We start from the raw sequence: 22,150 nt of genomic DNA, 5'->3' as shown, positions 1-22,150 counted from the left end.
ATTGTGAGGAGAGAAAAACTAGACAGTTTTTATCCACGTTATCTTTTTCTTTTAACTGTTAAGCACTTGCTTCCTTGTTTATCTGGGAATAACAATAAAAAGTTTGTAACACCTGCATTCTTGCGCTGGAGTTGTGAAACTAAAGATAGATAAAAGTTGCCAGTTGCACGTAGATGTAGTTAGACAATGAGCTTCTTCGAACATGCCTAAGGGTTTTGTATTCGTCGCTACCTACCACGATACTATCCAACTAAATATCAAAGGTTATATAATATTTTTTTCGCAAAATTCTACCAAAATTTTATTGATATGGGATATTTTTATGTGGCGTCCTTCAACGATATCGAGTCACATTGAGCTATCACATGGGAACTGCTCCGGTTTTAGAGGTTAAAATGATATCAAAGTCAAACCGATGTCAAAAATATTCAAAAAATATGTATTTAAAATATTATCTGGATACACGTGACATAATCCGTTTCACAGGAAATGCAGTCCGTTACCGATAACAAATGGTTTTTGAATATTAAAATGATATGTGTTTCCAAGCAAATATTTTAGCTATTTTAATGTAAATGACAAGTGGGTTATGATAAGTCTCATTTTTGGGACTAGTTTAGCAAGTCATGGCTCACTCCACTAACCCATATTCGAGTGATTATTAACTTTTGGTCTGATGCGAATAGAAAAAGTACAAGAGTTCCTCGTAGTTTTGTGAATAGTATTTGATTAGCCCACACTCTTCATCATCCTCATCATCCTCCGAGCCTTTTTCCCAATCATGTTGGGGTCGGCTTCCAGTCTAACCGGATTCAGCTGAGTACCAGTGCTTTACAAGGAGCGACTGCCTATCTGACCTCCTCAACCCAGTTACCCGGGCAACCCGATACCCCTTGGTTAGACTGGTGTCAGACTTACTGGCTTCTGACTACCCGTAACGACTGTCAAGGATGTTCAATGACAGCCGGGACCTACAGTTTAACGTGCCATCCGAAACACAGCCAATGGTGTCTAATATATACTTAGAAAGTACATACAAACTTAGAAAAGTTGCATTGGTACTTGCTTGACCTGGGATCGAACCCGCGCCCTCATACTTGAGAGGTTGGTCCACACTCTTATTCTTCTGTATTGAAGAACCAGTGACTTTGCTTATGGACTTGTTCAAAAAAATCTACACACTTCTGTCACCGTAAAACAGTCCGCGGAACATTTTAATAATGATTGACCCAATTTCTGGATCGGCTTCTTATGAAAGTTTTAAAAAATCCAAGAATTTAAGCCTGGCTTTAATTTTCTCTGCACAATCAATCAACATTAAATCGTGTACCTAATCACATTGATTATATTTCCCTGTGCTAGAAAGCCGAAGGGATATTAAATGAAACAACTATATCTTATAACCAGTTGCGTAGAAATCTTGTTCGTGTGGGCGTCGACGGAGTTGCTTCACCGGTAGATAACTTCGTGAATGGGATCGCATACGGGATAAATAGGTATAAGACAAAACTAAATTGGGTATTACCGGACTTTTTCTTCTAGCCGACCACTTTGGGTGAGGCTAGCATTGAAAGGTACATGTTATTGTATTACACAGTGATAGAAAAGGAAACATTGACTATTTAAGACCCTTAATTTGGAATCAGGTGATTCCACGTGGCCTTTTTGGCAAGTTATTATACTGAGTTCGCAACAAGTGCTTTCAAGGATAAGTTGTTCTAATTCTTTGTAATCTGTAAGATGATACAACTGGCCCTAAAAGTCATATCTCACACATTAAACCATTAATAAATTCTCCTTTAAACATATCATCGGTTCATTGAATCCGATTAGCGATCCCATATGGTGTAATCATATTTTTTGTGTTCTCATTGCGGGGCTTCGTGATGTCGAATCTCTGCTTATTGATATTCTTGGGCAATGCTATGCCAGATGTTACCCAGTGTTCTCAGAAAAGAACCAATACTAGCAAGCCGCAAAGATTCAGATACATCCTTAGTTTTCTTTGGAAAGTTGTATCAGCAACGTACTCAATGCCAATACAAGCGGATATTTACAGCCACTCAATACTGGTTAGTGTAGTACAATGTTCATTACTAATGCAATACAATAATACTTGTATCCGTCAAGTGCGTTTCTCTTTACGATCGTCGCACGCGTCAACTGCTCAGTATATCCGAAGCCCTTAGAAAGTTCATTGCACCCATTCGACGGACTCAGATAACTAATGTGAGAAAACACATTCCCCGAATGGAACTTATGACAGTTATGATAATATTTAACCGCTCCACTAATTAGAATTACGTTGAGGATCACTTGAGAACTTTTCATACTAGAATTATTATCATAAGAGAAAGTTATATTCTTAGGAGTCATGATATTTGTAAAAGGAAATATAGCTGAGGAAGTTTTCAATGGAACTTCGTTAGCACCGCTTTCTGTATCAAGTGAACCCTTGAACTGAGGCTATAAATTAACCGGAGTTACACTATCACGTCATAATTTATATCCAGATTCCAGATTGGGGAAGTACAAGACAATATTATTACAGATAACGTTTTCAACATGTAGGTAACATCCTTAAAAACAACTTCAGACATCAGTATTTATCCCATTTTGGTAAATAACTTTATCACCCGGGCCCAGTCAATAGTATGTCAGTAATGAACGGTTTTGTTTTGCTGGCTAAGGACTGGCCCAGACAATATAATAAATAACCACTACTTATTTATTACAACAAATATCAGTACAGTTTATTTTAATGCACTGAATCATAATAAAAGCGAGTTGTTTGGATAGATAACCCTTTCTTTCGAGGTCGATGAAAGTATTATTGAAGTTTATAGTAGATAGTCGGCTTCTACTTTATAACTCCGTTTACATTTCGAATGGGTATGAATCTAGAAATGAGATCTATTGCAACGATCTAACCAATCATCGCGTTCAATATTGAAGCTATCATATCCATAAAGTAACCAATTCTGTCGGCAATTGACCGACGCGGCAAGATGGTGCAACCGGCCAGGGTGGCAACACTGACCTTAATTCGAAATAGATCGGCGGAATACATTTATGGGCTGAATTAATCACTTTATTGGCCACAATGACCGGCATTGATGACAATGCGAGTGGGTTGGCCCCAGGATCGGCGGGGCTCAATCGCTACGAAAGTAGAGCGTATGTTGACCCATACATTGTATTAAACTAAATTACTTGCCGCAGATTCAAAATAGAGTCGTTATTAGAATGATAATGGGCCATATAAGACATTAGCGGCGCATTATATTGCGATATAATGTGGCAAAGTGCCCAATACGATACGAGCCTACAATTCCGAAGGAATTAGGTCTTCATTAGTAGTGTATACAGCCTAATTAAAATCACAAACTCATGAGATTTTGATTTTCGATGCAAAGCAATATAGAGCACATTGTGAGCTAATTGTGGCGAGCGATCAAGGCTTAGTAATGGGGTTTGATGACATCACTTTTGGTCGTAACCGATCCGGAATGTCACACATTCAAACAATGAGCGATCCATTTCGATGGGTTTGCCGGACCATCGCTTCGCTTTGTTTGACGTTAAAAAAGCTTCGAAAAACAAATGTTCGGCTAATGTTTTTGAGATGTTTGCCGACGTAATTGAGATGTAACGTGTAGGTCTGTTGTTATTAAGCGACAAGTTGGTTTTAATGTTGATGCTTATTTGACCTCGGTTAATGCAATATAATATACGATGCAATAGTCTGTACATCTCCGCCAACAGTGTGAGTCACAGACTCACAAGACAGAACAGACTATTGTGATGATTCAATCGCGCTATTCTTGCGACGCGGTACGGTTAGCTAGTGACAGCTTTATGTTGGAACATGTTGTAACTAACTAAATTGTATCATAGCCAAGCACAAAGAAATAGGCCAGCAAAATACATACCTACTGAACACAGGTGTGAAGAAATGTTACGTGGAATTGCGTGCCCCACGCTAGACTGTGGTTAGATTAACTTAAATTGACTGCTACCTTTGTAGTTCAAAATAGGACAAAATAGTAAAAAGAAGCACCATAAATAAAACAAAAACTTCTAGTCACATAATGTTTTTTTAAGGACGTTTTTTAGTTGAAATGTAGGTGAAATAAATGGTCCATAACTTTTGTCCGACAAGCGGTCACGACGATGCGATGGCTCGTCTAGATTGCGGCAAAACAAAACATCAACAAAAAATAAGCCGCTATTCCACGTAGTGTGCAAAAAACGTCTATGAATATGAACGACCTCTGCACAGATGGTATAATAAATTAGTCATTGTCCGATATGTATGGCGATGGCGCCCGAAGGTATCGTGACAACACGAGCGCCAGCATCTGTTGCAATAGTGAAACGATATCTTCAGCACGCGTATAATAACGTCTCGATACTAATTATGAACTTGCAGTAGCTATAAAACGTAGCAAGTGTTAAGAATGCATAGCTTTGTTACGAACGAACAGAGTATTCAGAAAATGCTCGTTTCATGAACGCTAAAAATTATAGCTCCGAGACAGGCAGCTACAGTTTTTATAATAAAAGGAATCTGAATAATGGCAATGTGATTTTTTGCCATTATTTTAAAGCATTTGGAGGTCTTTGTTGTCTGCTTTATTTCCAAACAGTTTATGCAAACAAGACAATAAAACATTAATAGCAGCTGAAACTTTTATAATTTTATCTTAGCATGAGTACAAACTTTATTCGTTTTCTTAGTATTTGCGTGTTGCTAATTAGATTTTTTATATTACCCTCATCGACATAACGTGATTCAACTGTTCCCACTCATTAAATCGGTCTCGGTTACAAAATGGATACGAATGGCAACTTAAAACTAGCTGCAGCGTGATGGATTCAATTCAAGCCGTAAAGCACTTTGGGTGATCGACAAACATCAATTCCGACCCACCTCTTTGCCCAAACATGAGATATGAATTCCAATCCGAAACACTCCGTCCACTTGAACTGGGCCACCTAAAAATACGTTCAGATAGATAGAGGGCGTGATTCAATCGAGTATTTCATGTTAGGCAAGAAAGTCCTAAATAGGTAGCAAAACGCAAATGAGTGGAACTAGGTCAAGCAGGTTCCGAGACGAGAGTCAGACAAACGATAACCAATCTTTACTGGCCGACAGTTAAAATGTAAATCAGCAGTTAGTTCACTAATGGAAACTGTTTTAACGATCTACAACGGGGAAAAGTTTAGGTGGAATATGGGTTGTCGTAAGTGGAAGCAATTTTGTTATGTAGTCTATTATGTGGACTGGTGTCGGCCTCCCTTCCGAAGGTGTAGTGTAAAGATAGAGATCGGATGATTTTTCGCAACAGCCAAGTGAACGTTACGAAACTTTGAAGGCATCCTGCAAGGAAAAATCTTATGTACGTGTAAAGTCAACAGTAAATACTCGTAATGTGTTGCCTTACACATTGGGAGTAAAAGGCGTAGGTACCAGTCTTAATTATTTTACGAAATATGTATTCAAATATGATGCCTTCGTGTAGTCCATAAATACATTGATGTCATATTTATTCCTAGTTAATTATGCGTGACTACTTATTGTTTTATTTTGATTGGTCAGAATGTGCACCGTGACCGCAACGCATATTTTATATCTTAAAATGTCAACAATGCGAGTGAGTGCCTATAAAAGTTAGTACTTAATGCTACGGGATAACGTTAAAGTAAACATCTACTTTAAAGCAAGTTACTATTTATTATATAACTCTACAGTTAATAATTCCATCTGCCACAAGCTAAGCTCTCGAAATACCTCTTAAATCCTACTTCATACCGTTTGGACTATCTCTAACAAACTATCCTTTTACTGAATAGAATTTCAGAATGCCATAATCACTTAAATCATACTTTCTCTAACATAAACTTGTCAGTAGAAACAGTTTTTACGCAACGGTAAAATTCGCGAGCTAACTGATCTATCGCAATACCATCGCTGGTGGATTTTTCTTGGTCACGAGATTTAGAAACATTGTCACGAAAACGGTTTTGATGCCAAGAAAAACTTATCAAAGCAGTCTGAATGATACTCGTATACAATAGTAAATGAAAACTATCTATTTAAATTATGAATAGCATTTTTTTTTTCATCTACTTATTCAGTTCATCGTCTTTTGTCGTCACGCGGCCAGCACAGTTTTCGTTCAGAGCTTTATTTGCATCAAAATTGCCGAGCGGTATCGAGAACGAAGTCAATTCTAGGAATAAATATTTTATTTGTTCCGGACTGCAATTTTCAATACCTACTAGGAACAGTTTCATGGAGCATCGATCTGGTACCTAGTTTTCTCGTCCTGATACTACAATTTATAAGGTGAGTACATTTGTTAAATTCTTGCGTAAGAGTTACAAATAAAATTAAATCCAGAATTTTAATATTCCTAGAATCCCCATTCATTATCAACTCCATAAACCTTCTGTTTCCTGCCAGACCGGCACAAAAAACACTGCGTACAACTAAAAAATGTTTTACAGCAAAAGTAATTTTGCAAATTGCCAGAATGCTTTTAAAAACACAACTGTGTCAGAACTTCATAACATGTTACTCACGAACTCCTCGGAAAATTGTGCTTGATTTTCTTTTGATATTCAGTCGCTATTTTCAATGTTTGAAGGCAACTAGAATATTTTTATGCATGCGACCCATTTCCGAGCACTGACATTTAAACAACACATGGCGCGCAATATGTATTCAGATATTTCAGGTGAGGTCAGCGACCGCAGGATATAGTTGTGACGAGGTGACGACGCAATCCCAACTAGCGCGTTTTGCTCACGACTGTACACGCAAATTAGACTATGCACGTATGAATTTGGAATCCGTGTTCTCAAATTTCCTATAGATCGCCATTTAGATGTTTTACGCTAAGTACTATTTAATTGTGATGTAAGTATTTAAAGTGTGCTTCAAAATCTCTGTCATTTTATGAACACCTGCCTAGGATTTTCCACGCAACAAAAACTACTTAGTTTGAAACTACAATAACTAATTTCCGCCGACCTCCATCGATTTATATTATTTTAATTTTCGCTAACAGTAGCCTACAGCCTTCTTCGATAAATGGGCCATCTAAGACTTAAAGAATTGTACAAATCAGTCAGTCAGTATTAGACTGCTAATAGTTTCTAAATTAGAGCACTAAACAAAACTAACTTGATGATTTTGAATTTTACACTAAAGGAATGTGAGTTCCTATTTGGGTTTATGATATTTTAAGGTATTGTTCATATATTAGAGATAAGTAAACTTGACTATTATTATATTAGGTATATTGGATATAATTTACAAGATCTTAGACAGTTATTATAGGTAGTCAGAAGCCAGAAAGTCTGACAACCAGTCTTACCAGGGGGCATTGGGTTACTGTAACTAGTACTGATAATGGATAAATGGGATGAGAAGGTAAGATAGGCAGTTTTGTTTTGTTTTCAAAGCTTAGCTTACCTTCCCAAATGGTCACACTGTCATCAGATCCAGGATGTATGATGGAAACGTATTAGGCAAAAACTAATCTGATGATGGAGACAAAAGATTTGAGGGAACTCTTCGACATTGTTTTTGGATTTATTGACAAGAACTTTACAACTAAAATTTTATGTCATCTTCAGTTAAATTTAAAAAGCTGTAAATATTAAGGAGCAAATAAGTCCTCATTATTTTTTTAGACCAAAAAAAGTATTTTATATCACTTAAGTCTGTAATCAATTTTTGGCCGGCAGTCTCTAAGTTTGAAATAAAAATATTGTAATTGAAAACAATTTATGTATGCCATTTGTTATAGATAATTTTTTTTTAATTAGTTACAAAGGTTGAGGAAAATGGTTAAAATTTTCCTTGGTTTTGATCGTCTGAATGGTTTCCTGTTGCGGTAAGTTGAATTATTACTTCCTCTTGAGACTCGGATAATTTTTGTACCTAAATATTATTTGGTAGATTAAAGTAACAGGAAGTACTTACTAAAAACTGTGAGAACAGTGATAAGTATGCTCAGACGAATAAAGAGAAGTGTTATTATTAAAATTAATTAATAATAACATCCTCTAAGAGACTGGAGGTAAAATAAGAATTTACATAATGTTAAGTAATTGTACACAGGTAATATGATAGAGCATTGAGTACTTAGATAAGTATTCTTAGTCATAGTTTTTTTAAGTGTACTTAAGTATGTCTTAAGGTACTTTCTTACTATGTACTAACTTATTATCTAAGACATTGACATAATATTCTAAACTTTAAGCTAGGACTTAAAATATCAAAGCCTTGGCTTGCTTAGTGTTTGACTTAGGTCATACTTTTAAAACTAAGTATTTACCTTCTTATGATTAAAAAACATAAACGAAAGTTTATACTTAGAGAACTTATGCATTTCATAATGTGTACATAGAACATAGATACTTCAGTAGGTACTTATCCTATCTCAAAATTGATTCGAGATTTGGGGCAATCTTTTAAGTGCACGAAGTTGAAAGACAGGTTATAGATAAGTTTACTTAACTGTAAATACGCGTGTTCTTGTCACACAAACTAACTGGGGCTCTATCTCAATAATACAGTCCCGTACGACAAGGCGAAACTATGAATCTTATTTTATATAAGAGTCACAAGCTATCTATACCAGTAACTGTTTGTAAGATAAGATTTTGCAAGGATATGACTCTATTAAAGCTGTTTTTTGAAGAACGGTTGTGTAAAGAAGTTATGGTGCCAGTCACTGAAGCTTAAAGCGAGGCCATCCAGGGGCTTTTACACCCAAACACTTTATTATCCTTTGGTGAAGTTACGATTGTCTTAGAAGAAAATCTGAATGATTTAGGTGACTTTAAAAATGTTAAAAGACCTCACTTACCTTCAACTTCGTTTGCTTCGACGGCAAAAAATAAAATAAACAATATTTTAATTCATAAACAAAACACTACATAAATCGGCAGTCACACACCAAACCACAGTACAATCAACTCCACAAATCTCAAACTTGACCCATCCCGAGTCTCGGAGAGGGATCCTTGCCGAAAAAATTATATCACTGTTCTTACCAGTCAATAAAATTAATAGTTTAAAATGACTTCTATGGCTTTTAATTGATATAATCTTTTACATCAATTGCAAATGGTTAGCCTTATTTTAATTGAAGAAACTTTTAATTCTATTAATCACGAGGAATATTTTAAATGTTGTAAGAATACATGATATTTTTGTGGTAATGGCAACACTGTTTGCTACAGTACTGCCATCTGTTGGATGTTATCAGATTTCTTCAACTTTAAATAAGCGCCATCTATTGTGGCAATTAAATAAGTTGAGCAGTGACATCTGGCAGCGAGTAGAGCTTACTATTTGGAAAGTGACATCTACCGGTGAGTAGCAAGACTATGCCTACCTGTTAAAATTCTCGATAGATGGCAGGAAGAAAATACTTTTCTTCGTGACCAAAAGATGGCGCACATAAAAGGATTTTATCATGAATGTATCAATGTATAAATAAATGTTATGGCTTAAAAAAATGATTACTATATAGTATCGCACAGATATAGATTTAAAAAGTTTATTAATTCATAAAGGATTCTTACGTTTCTTAGATACAGAAAATCCCAATTGATAAATAACTTCAGATACTAAAATAATACGGTTGTTTTTATTCTGTAACCTTTTACCTATCATATTACTAGTACTATCATAGTACCTAAATTACAAGCAAATTAACATATTAGTCTCAGTCCCAGTAGTCAGTCTTACTTATGTTCCGAAATACTTAATTTAATATACTTAATTAAAGAAAAGTCATCATTTTAATTTTTCTAACAAAAATCTCTAAAAATGATATAGGTACAGTACCTACACACCGCATAAACAAATGTCAACACAAAATGATTTCATAAAAAACAAATGTTAATATTCCAAACAATAAGTGAATTCCCATTTGATGAGGAGCTCCAAGCAGCATATGCTGATATTCCCAGCACTGGGCGCGTCCTGTAACGAGCTGCCACATATTTCTGACAACTGGCGACGTTGACGGCTTATCTCAGGGCTTTATCTATTTCAACGAGAGCCCTCGCTGGTTACCATTGCCACCCGTTATTTTTGTTTCGAGATTTTAATCTAAGATCTGTCCTTTTTCGAGTTTTAATATCAGTGAAATGTGGTGTGCAGTTTGTATGAATATTTTCTTTTATTTATCGGTAATGGGTAGACTCTTTGGTATGGGCTCATTTGTTTCGTTTTGTATTTTTTTGTAGCTTAACGAAATCGATTTCTTAACGAATACTTAAGCTCATAGGTACACAGGTAGCCCCTAATTGAAAGTATGCTCGCTCAGGTAATAAAATTTCCTATCCTACTTTATAATCGACGTATCTAACACTGATTGCTAAATCATTGTCAGAACTCAACTCTGAAGAATCAAGAAAACCTTATACCTACGAGTATTTAGCTGAAAAAGCTTGTAATGTCGAAATGTTGAGTAGTTACCACATCGGAGTGAGGTGCATGCTGGGTGCGCCACGTGAGCTGGCCTCGTGACCCATGGCCACCGGGCACCCGCCACCCTCCTCCCCAGCCTTTATAAATTCAGCTTTTGTCATAATTTTCCCTTTAAAAACTTCCCGCTATTGTCTACGCAAAACTCCCGAAGTACACGCAGAAGTTGAGGTAAAACAATCTACTTTATATGGACTCCCTTTTATTTATAACGAGAATGAAATTGTGCGCGCAAATAAACTGCCATGAATTTCACTATCCGCCTTAAACGTTTTGACAAGCGTATACATTTGCATTAAGTCGTCGTCCGCTCATCGAGGCAGAAAACTTACAATTAATATTAAAACATGCGCAATAAAATAAAGCCAAGCAGTCGGAAAGTATTCGCGTCACTCGAGCACTGCTTTTGACATGGCTATTATTTTAATGGAACGTGAAAATGTTCTAAGTGCTCAGACACTGCGTTAGAACTTTCCACCTTATGCGAATCAGTTTACAGGTACGAATCGATTGAGTATAGTAAAGTGTAAGCCTGTAAAATGTTTGTGCGTTCATCACTATCGTGGACTATACGAACAGTGATGCAAATGATATAGTTCAGGATATTGTTCTTCGTACCATAGACACAGTTTCTCGATACCGGCAAGAAAATCGATATAACGTGCGCATAAACTAACAAACATTGATTAGAATAAAACAATATTTAGTATTTGTTTACCTGTATAATACAATGCCCCGGGGTATGACCAAACTTCAGCTAATGTAGGTACCTACATACATACATGCTATTGTTTCCATGTTTTCCAATTTCGTCGGCATTTTGCATTAATGTATAAGTTAGTAACGGCAAGTCACGTGTAAGATATTTCCTAATCAGCTATAAATTCGATTACTTCCGTTTATTTCAGTAAGTAATAAGAATCATTATAAACGACTCGTACCTACGCCTAGGAATTCTGTTAACTTTGGATGAAGTTGGCGGAGCTTAGTAATTTAGGCCGAACAAGGATTACCTACTATGTGTTTATTGTTAGTCCGATACCGATACCAAGCCTAAAAGGCCGCAATATCTCGGCCATTATTTCACATGAAGCAAGCATTCGGATTATAACATCCAATTTTCTCAAATCTATCTGAGATCACAATTTCAGGTTTGACTGCAGAATATTTAAGGGCACTACATTTTTTCTTATCAAAAGTATGACATATGCTGACTACTGTTTTCGCTAGGATATTTCGGGATTATTTTGGTATAATTTTCTTCTCAAATTCTCAACCCTCTCGTCGTGTAGAACAAAATGGCAGTCGAGCGTGCATACCTCTCGGTATAGCGATGATCAGCATTTGACCCGCAATCAACGGGAGTGCACCAGCACATGTAGGTACCTCCGTATGTAAATACACACCCGATGGAGTAAGATTTCTAATGTAATTGACAGCGAAAAGATTGTTTCGGACTTAAGATCCCCCGATGAAGTAGCCATTGAATTTAAATAATGTTTCTGTATCAGTCACTGCAGTTTTCGTTGGGATTTCTTCGTGATTTTATTTCTGAATGGTTGAATTTCTGTATTAATGCTCTAGAAAAGCCCTTGTAATATTGGCATCTTTCAGAAACATCTATGTTTCTAAGTCATAATGTAAGAATTACACGTCCACCGCCTCAGCTTGTTCTTAATTTTGAATAAGACTTTTTTTCAGATTTTATGAAAAATGGTGTAGGTACTAGTGTAGATTGCGTTTAACAAAATAGTAAAAAAGCAACCAAAAAAATCCAATTAGAACTAGCCTTGAAACAGTCTTAGAGCTCCCAAGTTACGTATACGTATCGAGTTCTCGATCGCCATTTCATTTGAGGAGTTCTCCTCAAGTGGAAGGACATGGGCGGCGGTCCTCCCGAGATTTAGTTCCATTCCATCGTATTAGCAGATTGGATCGCCGTCAGCCACTATAAAAACCCGCCCCTGAAGCATTCCCACCACTTCATTGAACAACACTTTTTGTTTTATTTAAATTTTGTTTACTTGCTCAGCGTCAGAATTAACTCGTACTGGCAGCTTCACCTCTGCGAGTCGTAAGAGCACGATATTAATTGCAAAAGGATTGTATTCAGTTAGCCCCAATACCTAAAATGCTGTGTCCTACGAATGCTTAGATTTAGCCACTAAAACGAACCTATGGAATTTTTATATCGTAGAAAACGTCATAAAAAGACAAAAATCCACATACAGATGTGAATGTTGAATTGTTCACACAATAAAACATTTATTGTTATATTATTTTAATGTTAATTGTGTAATTCACGCATTAGTTGGAACAATGGCGCGTGGGGTGACACGAGTGTCAGCGCGTTACATGGCGCACGCGGAAGGGTGAAGCTAGCCCTCACTCACTTTATTACTACAATGACTTGACATTTATTATCAGTTATGAAAATAAATTTCTCGTCGTCAAAAAGGGAAAAATAAATTAAACTCAGTCGTACGCAAAGGAAAAGTATTCAAAGCTTAATTGCGTAATATATTTGACGTTAGGGCTGCCTGTTTGTTGCACTTTTATTGTAATATTTTAATCATTTATGTCATTGCTCCAGTTGTGCGTTTCTTATGGCGACCCTTAGACGGGAAATCGTTGGGCTTAACGGTGTGTTTTATTGTCGTCAAATTTTGATGTTAATGTACAGCGTACTTCATAGACAGCCATTAGGAAACTTCATTCTCGTCACTGGGGTGAGAGTTCCGTCAATTTAGTTCCTGATGAAGTGCAATTTTGTAAATATTCATCTGCGGATTCTGTGTACGTGACGATTTACTGTAAAAAAAATTGGATAATGGTTAGAATCGGAGTTATTTTTTACAGTGAGCTCGTGTGCTTGTGTTCCGTGACTGCGCCCAGTTTGTAGGGTTTAGCACCTTGTAAATCTCCACATAAAATATACAATGTTGTTCGTCACTCACTATTGTTTCGGCGCGTGCCCTTACATTCTTGCTTTTTAGTTCTGATTTAAATTAACCACCGACAAATATGTTTTATGAACTTTTCCTGTATTTGGGAATATTTTCATAGCTGCTGCCAGTAAATTGTTTAGTTTGTAGTGAGTTACATTGTGAATTTTGTAAGGGTAGAACTACCATCGACGAAGTCATACATTTATTCGATCTTTCTTTGAAGAATGAACGAAATTTATTGACATATCCCTTCTCTTCAGTTGGGTAAGAAAATTCCGAACACTCTTATAAACATAGAAGTAGGAGGTTCTATTTTAAAGTCCAGAGTGAGGCCATTAAGAGGCAGTTTGAAGAAGCCAGCAACCGTTTGAGGTCAGCGGTCCGATTTACGGCAGCTGTGGCGGATGAAGATTGACTCGGTACTGCTAACAGTTTTTTTGTGTAGGTGTAAATCTTAAGGCACGTTTACGACGCCTTATAATATGGCGTAAATGATGAGAGTTCGCGGTCATTGCACGGATTGGAAGGAGGCCCATATGAATTTTCATGTTTAATTTTCAAAGTAAAAGAAAAACGTTCATGTTGTTGGTTAACTTGGGCCTTGAGATCGTATAATGGTAATGTGGTATAAGTAAATAAGTTATAGTTTATAGAGTTTTTACCTTGGTGACACAAAGGTAGATTATTTTCTTTTGTAATAAGATTGCAATGAGTGAGTTAGGAAAAGGTACCGCAAACGAGTTATTTCAATTTTTTAACAGCCTATCTACTACAAGTACCTATGCACATTATACGTAAAAGTAAATTTGATTATTTTATGAACGTTTAAACATAAAATACCATATAACGTACTGCAAACGAATCAAATTTCAGCCACCATTTAAGAGAACGTCATCAATCTTTTTTAATTAGAAAATCTTTACTTTTAAAATTATTTAAGTATATCATAAGGTCGTCGATGACTTAATGGCTGACGTATGATACTTGGGCCATGGTGTTACGACCAGACCTTTGCTATAACAATAAGGAACAGTAAAACAACACTTTTAGAGGGGTCGTGAAATTTTTAATGTCCCACTGGTCGCGATTTAGAGAACCTTATAGTGCTCGCGAAATATCTTAAGCATTATTGCTGTTTAAAAATAAAGCAATGATGTGATGTGTACCAAGAATGTGGCATAGTAGTGCTTACTAACGGATGGCATAATGCACATATTTATTAGAAAAAAATATTACAGGCTCAGTAGGTAATAAATCTTGCAGGCCTAAGCTTCGTAATGATTAGGTACGTAAAATTGGTTTGTCAACGCCGCTGGCACTGATTTTATCAACCGAATCCGTTCAGGAATTTTATCAAGAAATTATGTAGCTACCGTAAAGTAGATGTAAATAGCCATATACTTATACATTTTTTTCAGAACTAATGGTCTCGATTCCGTTGCTACGCCATTCACAATTTCCATAACTGTATTTTTATAATGCATTCAATAAAATCGGCGAAAAGCAATAACTATTATACTTTGGGTTTAAAGTTATTTTAAGTAGTTTCATAGTTTCAGAAGGTGTAGCGTATTGATTTCATGCATGAAAATCGTTTACTTATCAAAACAACTGGTAGTTGAGAAATGCTCAAACTCCTAGGAATAGTTACCGTTTTGTATGTGTGTTACCATGAAATTGATGCAGGTATATTTAATGACAATATTCTGTTACTTTGTTAATTCATTCAGGTACGATTCAATTTCTTATTCTTATTCAGGTACGACGGCGGTTTCATCCGTGTCTTGTGGAAACTGCAGTGCTACAAACTACACTACAAACTACACAAGTAAATAGCAGCCTATAATAAGTTATTAAAGTACTTTCCTCGATAAATAGGCTACCTATTTGTTCTTTTTTTTTGATCCAGTAGTTTACGAGACAAGCGCGTTTAAGCAAAAAAAATATGTATTTAGCTTGATTGCATTTGTTTTTTACGCTTTCCATGTAGATACTTACTTCTTCCATAAACCTCAATAACGGGTTGTCTTTATTTCCAACCATACATGGTATTTACAGTAAAACAGGCTATCGGAATAAAAATAATTTCAACATTTTGTTTAATAAAATATTTTTCTGTCATGATACGAATTTCTTTCTAAATTGTTGTTAGGTATTTTATTTCGTGAATATTTTCTTAATATTGATCTAGGAATAAACAACGTTTTTCATACCTATTATATGTTAATTATTGTAATAACTTAATCTGGCTGTAGACCTAGTTTTTTATATAGAACTATATGCCTACCAAAATAAAGAACCCTATAAAAAATTAAATAAATTACTTAATATCCTTTCAGCGGTAGACAAATTAGAGTTTTGGTACGTATTCATTTGTTAATTGGTTTAGGGCCGATTTTTCAATCATCAGTTAATTTTTATGTGATATATTTTCTATCGCGGTTTGACATATCTGCTATACAAAAGCTGTCAAAACCTCAAAAATATTCTCGGATAAAAATTATCTGGCCATTGAGAAATCGGCCCTTAACTAAATTATGAATGATAAATGATTAAGATGTATATTTTTATTTAGGGTGCCAACAACACCTGCTAGAAGATTCCACAGAAAGAGACCCGTTTCTTCCGAAAGCAACAGTCGCATACGCTTGCGAGCGAAACACATACATGAAAAGTAAACTCTATTTAATATAACAATAGATTTTATAAGTTATAGGTATAATATAAGAATATATTTTATAAATCAGCATAATAGGCAGGTATAATATGATTATAATAAGAATGGACTTTTGATCAAAATCTTTTTCAGGAGGTTGGCGTATCCTTGTGGATAAAAACCCCTTATAAATTAAAGAATAAAAAAAAAAACAGAATTTCCATAATAATGATAGGTCTCAAAATCAAACAAACGTAACTTATAATAGCCATTTTACACATACACTTTATACTGTTTCTTTCATTATTTGATTAATTGTTTTGATACGATACTGTAATATTAAGTTTATTACTTAAGAAAACTAGGTGTTGTTTAGTTTGCGCATAGGAAATCCCAGTTAATCTTATGTACAAAACCTACATAAATATAAATAGGCAAACTAAACAGAATTTATTGTTGATGAAATAAAAAAAAGATTTAAAAAAGCTATCCGGGGGTAGGTCTGTACCCAGTGGAGGAGAAAGACAGGCTGACTAATCAGATGATGATGATGATTTCTTTGGACCAGGTCTACAGAGGGGATTCAATCGAATGAACAAGAGGTAGAACCTAGGCATGACATGGAAAGTGATTCGAAACGTTCCGCTCATAAAACTAATGAGAATAAAAGTCACAATAAGCATGATGTTAAGAAGCACAATAATGCAGATACTAATAAGAATCTTAACAGTAAGAAACCTGAAAGTAAAGAAAAAAAACATAAGAATCATGAAACTGAGAAAAATAAATTACATAAAACGGAAGATAGCCATACGAAAAGCAAAAAACACAAAGAAGAAGACCATAAGAATGAAAAAACCAAACATGATACGGAAAAAAAGAATAAAGAAAAAAAAGCTGATTCGAAACATTCTAAGAATAAACAAGAAAGTGATGACGTACAAGTAAAACACAAGTCTAAGGCTCAAATAAGGGAAGATCGTACAAATTCCGCTAAGGATGACCACAGGGTGGGAGGACCCTTGAGAATGAAGAAGCACCACCGAGAAATGAAGCAAGGCAGAGAACCTGACAGGTCACACTCACACGTGCGGGAGCGTAAAACGAATCATAAAAAAGATGAACATGCTCATATCAGGTCTAACAAAAATATTTTAAGTACATATTTATAAGTTGAGGTTTTCAAACTAACGTTATAGGTAGGGTTGCAACTGTTATTAGAACATGATATATAGGTGTAATAAAAGAAAAACAATAAAAAAAAACTCATGTCAGTCATAAATGGTTAGTTCAGTTCAATAATATCTATCCTGAAGGAAGAGGTTCTTTATAATTTGATTTAGATTAACGTAGAAATAGTATTATTAAGTATCGCCATTTTTGGGGGTCAGTTTGACGGTTAAATAATAAAAAATATATTTAGTGATCGGTTAGTTAGTAAACTATTGATTTCAAAAGCTTTATTCTAAAATGTGTATTAAAATGAAAATTATAAACGTTTAAATATTTTTTAGATCAACGAGACTAGTTCCACTTTCACTGATGCAGCAAGAAGAGTAAGTAAAAATACGTTTTTATGTTCTATCTATTAAATTAAAATCTTAATATAAGTATTATAAAACTATTATAAAAATGTTTTCATCGTTCATCATTAGGATTGAATATTTGCTGCCAGTTTTAAAACTTGGTTGATGTTGATGATTGATATTAAGGCTTTATATTCTCGTTCTTCTAGCGATCCGGGTGCTGCAGGGGCGGGAGGAGACGCGGGAGGGGCGGGAGGGGGTGGTCACAGACCTCCAGCACAAGACCATCGTCCATCCTTGCTCAGTCCGTATTCCGTGAGTATTCATGATGTTTACAATCTACGCAAGTCTGAAATTGCCTTGAATTGATTAATGCTGATTACTTATCTATATGAGAATAGATGTGAAAAGAGCAAGGTACAGGCTGTAAGACTGCAAAAGCTTGATGATGATGACCATCTTGGCATTTGGTTGGCAAGACGACTAAGTTTAAGCCAAAGACTTTTGTACAAATGATTTCTAAATTACCTATAATTACATATAAAATACCTGGGCACAAAAAAAAAAACTGTTTTACATACATGTTTATCATCATATTCTTTATGCGCGCAATAGTTTCCTTAGGTTGCGGTTATTACCATGGGGTACAACTTGACTATACAAACTTAAAGTTAGTTAATTTTGTCTTTCCGCCAGGTAATGAGTCAATTGAAACAAATATTCGATGAGTTTCCTTCAGCCAACGCAACGTTCGAGACCGTAGGTCGAACTGCAGAATACAATGATATAGTCATTATTAAAATCAGCCAAACAAAACGCGATTCTGATACATATTTCCGAGCCGAGGAAAGTAAGTACATTGATGAGGTTCCGGAAAAAAAGATACTTTTCATAGTTCACGGCCTGGTCGTGATGGGAATAAGAAACACGCCGGCTCTGGTTGAAGTGGAGAAATTTACAACGCTACTGGGTTATTACTTGAAACATTTAGACAAGTTCGATATATTCTTAATACCTATGGCGAATCCTGACGGGTACTCCCATAGTCATGCTGTAAGTATTTAACATTACATTTTGACACTTACATAGTTTGTATTGCTTTCGATTGTCTCTGTTTTTTGCTACATTTAGATATTCATTTATTTGTGATTAAGTTCATTAAGAGTGACGCACACTGGCTGAACATCCAGCTTATTTAGTAACAACATTTTTCTAGTTGCTTTTTTACAGCCGGCACTTTTAATGTGTTTATTTTATGTACCAGTCTCATCCTCTGTACCAAGCTTCGCATGGGATGTGGAACAAAAATATGTCTCCCCAAGAAGCTTGTCCTGGGGTCGCGTTAGACCGTAATTTCGACGTGGCTTGGAATGCGACGCGGCTGGTCAGCTCATGCAGTCCGTTATACCCTGGCCCCTCGCCCTTCTCTGAGGTTGAATCGAAAGCCATTCGGGACATCTTCCACTACTTCGGACATAAGATTTTGGCGTATATCCACGTGCATGCTAGCAGCTATAGTGGAAGCGTTTTTAAAGTAATACTTTTTTTAAATTCTTACCTACGATTTACTTTATTTACAATTTTACAGTTTTTTGTCTTCAAATAATGACCAATCTTTTTTCCCCCAATAATTTACGTCATTGTGGCCTAATACTAAGCAGCATTATGATTTGACGAATTTGTTATTTAAAATAATAATTGGGGCAAATAGAATGTGGGTATATAGAAGATGTAAAGTTAGAACGTATTTGTATTTACATTTCACTATATTCATATCATCGACCAAGCCAATTGTAAACTTGCAGGGCGATGCCATATTGTTTCCGAGAGGCTACACGGAACAGCAATCAGATGACGACAAGTACATCGACTTGCGAGGAGAGATTGATGAAGCGATGAAAAACGGCAGCTTCCAAGTAATGTCTGTAGCAGTTGAAACTCTGTACAACTGGTACGGGAAGGTGACAGGATCAAGTGTCGACTACGCATCTACGGTAAGAAGTAAACAGCGAAAATCAAATATTCTCATCATTCATTTTCGACGGCACAATATGTCTTCTTCGATACATACTTCCCTATTTGACTTAATATTTCAATAAACTCTAAGCCAGTACTAGTCATATCTCCCATACCTCCTCTACAGAAGAGACATGTGTCATTGACGACAATTATTGAAATTCCAGGTGTATGGTATCCCCTTCGCCTTAGAATTCGCAATACAACCGTACGCCGACTCGGACCGGTATATGAACAACCTCGCACTTACAAGGATATGGAGTAGAGTTATAGACACCACCTTCAACTTTATCCACAAGAGCTTACATTCCAATGATGTAAGAAGAAAATGACCTGATTATATGTAGCTGAAGCCTTGTTTTAATAATTATCAATTATAATTTAAATAATCTAGCATAAATTACTGACTGTGCTTGAGGGAATTATTTCGCCTAGCCTTTTCTCCATCCTGTAATAGCAAGGGTAGTAAATCTTTAAAAAAATCAGCCTTGTCGTACCTTTATTCATAAAATGTGCGTAAAAATCACGTATTAGTTGTTTTAGCGGCAACAGCAATGATGCATTTCACTTTTGTGATCATCAACATCTTAAGTGATAAGGTCCAGTTTAAACCCATAGACATGGGTCTCTAAAAATGTTGTATAGAAACCTTTCTCTGTTGTACCTTAGGTTGGAGGTGGAGTATACAATCGCCGTTCTGCTGGTTACCGTCATCTTTTTAAACTCGTGAACCAACAATCGATTATGTGATTAGTCGAATCAATCGTTTTAGGAAAACAACTTACAAATCGAATCCTCTACTTTGAGTTTTAATTTATGATAAACATCTGTTTTCCTTAATCGGAAGTTTCACGTTTATATTGGTTGTGCCAACCAATATGCCTATTATATTAGATGCAATAAAGGCTCTTACATCACAAAACACGTTAAAGATGACTATTTGAAGTAAATAAATATTATTTAATTCAGTTAATTGAATGTCGCTGATGTAACAAGATGTCGTTGGAGTTTGGAGTTAATAGAGAATAATTGCACCCGCTGCGGGGGGTTGAGACAACACTAGTAATAAAAGATACGGCTTCATTCATTGGGGATTGGTGTCTGCACGAAAAGAAATTAGTAGGGTGACGCTTCAATGAATTGGAACTTGTTTATACGTGTAAATTGTACATGTTCACGTTCTACAGAAATCCTTCGAGTTATACTTATGAAGTTACTGAACTCATGGTAAGTGATGCGACGACAGCTCAGAAGTTCAGCAGTAACATACGTAAAGGGCGTAAGAAGGAATATGGTGGGTTTTACCAGCAAGAGTCTTGCACTGCCTCACGCTGTACCCACAGCGAGAGCGGTCATTTGATGATATCAAGTAAGTAAGTACGTAAGTATCGCCAGTTGTTGGTGTGGACGATAACTCAACAGTAAGGTTTTATCTTATGTTTATGACGGGAAATGTCAAAAGCCGGTTATTATTCAATGAATGTTTACCAACTCTAGCTTCATCATCATCATCATCATCATCATGATTACCAACTCTAGCTTACGAGTGCTCTACTATATTGTCCCGAAACCTATACTTCATTAGTTCTGCATGCTGACAATAGGTACTTGATACTGCAGTACATAATAAAAATTAGGACATTTGGTAAGAAAGTCGTAAGGACGAGTTAAAAGTCCAAGACTGCTTTCCCAAGCTAGCACGTGACGCTAAATACTTACATAGTTTTTATTAACAATCCAATCAAACAAACACGATATTTGTTCAGCAAATAATGACGACTGTAATAATGACTGACACTTTCTCTCGCTTATAACCTATGTGTCATCGATTACCGTGTCAAAATATTTAGCTCAACGAGTCGACCTTAGCGTCATACAAGCATTCCATTGCTGGTTATATACGCAAGGATAGTAGTGTTGTGTATGTAGCCATCAATGTATGTGAAAGTTATCGATAGGAACTGTGGTTGTAAGTGTGTCGACCCGTTGTCTCTGGAACTGGTTCTGCATACAAAAACGCTCATGAGAAACGAAGAAAGTGAACGTGCCGTTTTGGTGGATTTTAAACGATCATGTTAATGTTATACCTACGTTTTGTTTAATGCCATCCAGGTTTGCCGTTATTCGGAGCTCGTGACGCACGTGTTTGGCTTCCATACATTTGAAATTGATTCTTGTTTGTTTGTTTGGTTGGTTGAGTGTTATGCAAAAACTGCTTATTAGATTTCGTTGAAAATTTTTGCAAGATTATATGACTTTATGAATCATTTAATTTTATGTGATAAATTCAGTTCATTTTGTATCGAGCATTACTTGCAAGTATTCAAATATTAAAGCAACTTGATGTCATTTTCTTTTGCAAGTTTAATACCTACATCCGAAAGCTCAATGCACTCTTGACACTGCGAGTGTGATAAATTATATTTATTCAGCGGTTTAGCTTCACAAAGAGGTTCGTTGAAGATACTCTTTATATACATACGTA

At 35.8% G+C, this 22,150-nt stretch overlaps 2 protein-coding genes across 8 annotated transcripts in view; one reads left to right on the top strand and one right to left on the bottom strand.

Annotated features, from left to right (window-relative positions):
* LOC110370537 (dystroglycan 1) overlaps window positions 1-9,075 on the bottom strand; it is a 72,911-nt gene extending 63,836 nt beyond the window's left edge. For 2 of the 6 annotated variants that reach the window (XM_064038352.1, XM_064038354.1), the window contains exon 1: window positions 8,889-9,073. The gene's annotated coding sequence lies outside the window, so the exon portion shown is untranslated. Of the gene's footprint in view, window positions 1-8,888 lie in introns of all 6 variants that reach the window. The other 4 variants (XM_064038359.1, XM_064038357.1, XM_064038356.1 and 1 more) reach the window with 4 other exon arrangements.
* A 5,902-nt stretch (window positions 9,076-14,977) lies between these two features.
* On the top strand, window positions 14,978-20,095 carry LOC110370573 (zinc carboxypeptidase A 1). 2 transcript variants are annotated; one of them, XM_021326449.3, is made up of 11 exons: window positions 14,978-15,153; window positions 15,227-15,295; window positions 15,807-15,828; window positions 16,043-16,141; window positions 16,692-17,261; window positions 17,638-17,679; window positions 17,859-17,964; window positions 18,346-18,702; window positions 18,914-19,183; window positions 19,455-19,643; window positions 19,833-20,095. In XM_021326449.3, exons 1-11 carry the CDS (start codon window positions 15,093-15,095, stop codon window positions 19,995-19,997), a joined length of 1,950 nt encoding a protein of 649 aa, XP_021182124.3. In that variant the 5' UTR covers window positions 14,978-15,092; the 3' UTR covers window positions 19,998-20,095. The 2 variants fall into 2 exon arrangements, with proteins under 2 accessions (XP_021182124.3, XP_049701162.2); XM_049845205.2 differs by lacking the exon at window positions 16,692-17,261 and having other exon boundaries at window positions 14,985-15,153; window positions 19,833-20,094.
* Window positions 20,096-22,150: the final 2,055 nt, after the last annotated feature.

Source organism: Helicoverpa armigera, chromosome 15, assembly GCF_030705265.1.
Source record: "Helicoverpa armigera isolate CAAS_96S chromosome 15, ASM3070526v1, whole genome shotgun sequence".
Classification (NCBI taxonomy): domain Eukaryota; kingdom Metazoa; phylum Arthropoda; class Insecta; order Lepidoptera; family Noctuidae; genus Helicoverpa; species Helicoverpa armigera.
This window is presented reverse-complemented; position numbering and strand designations above follow the sequence as displayed.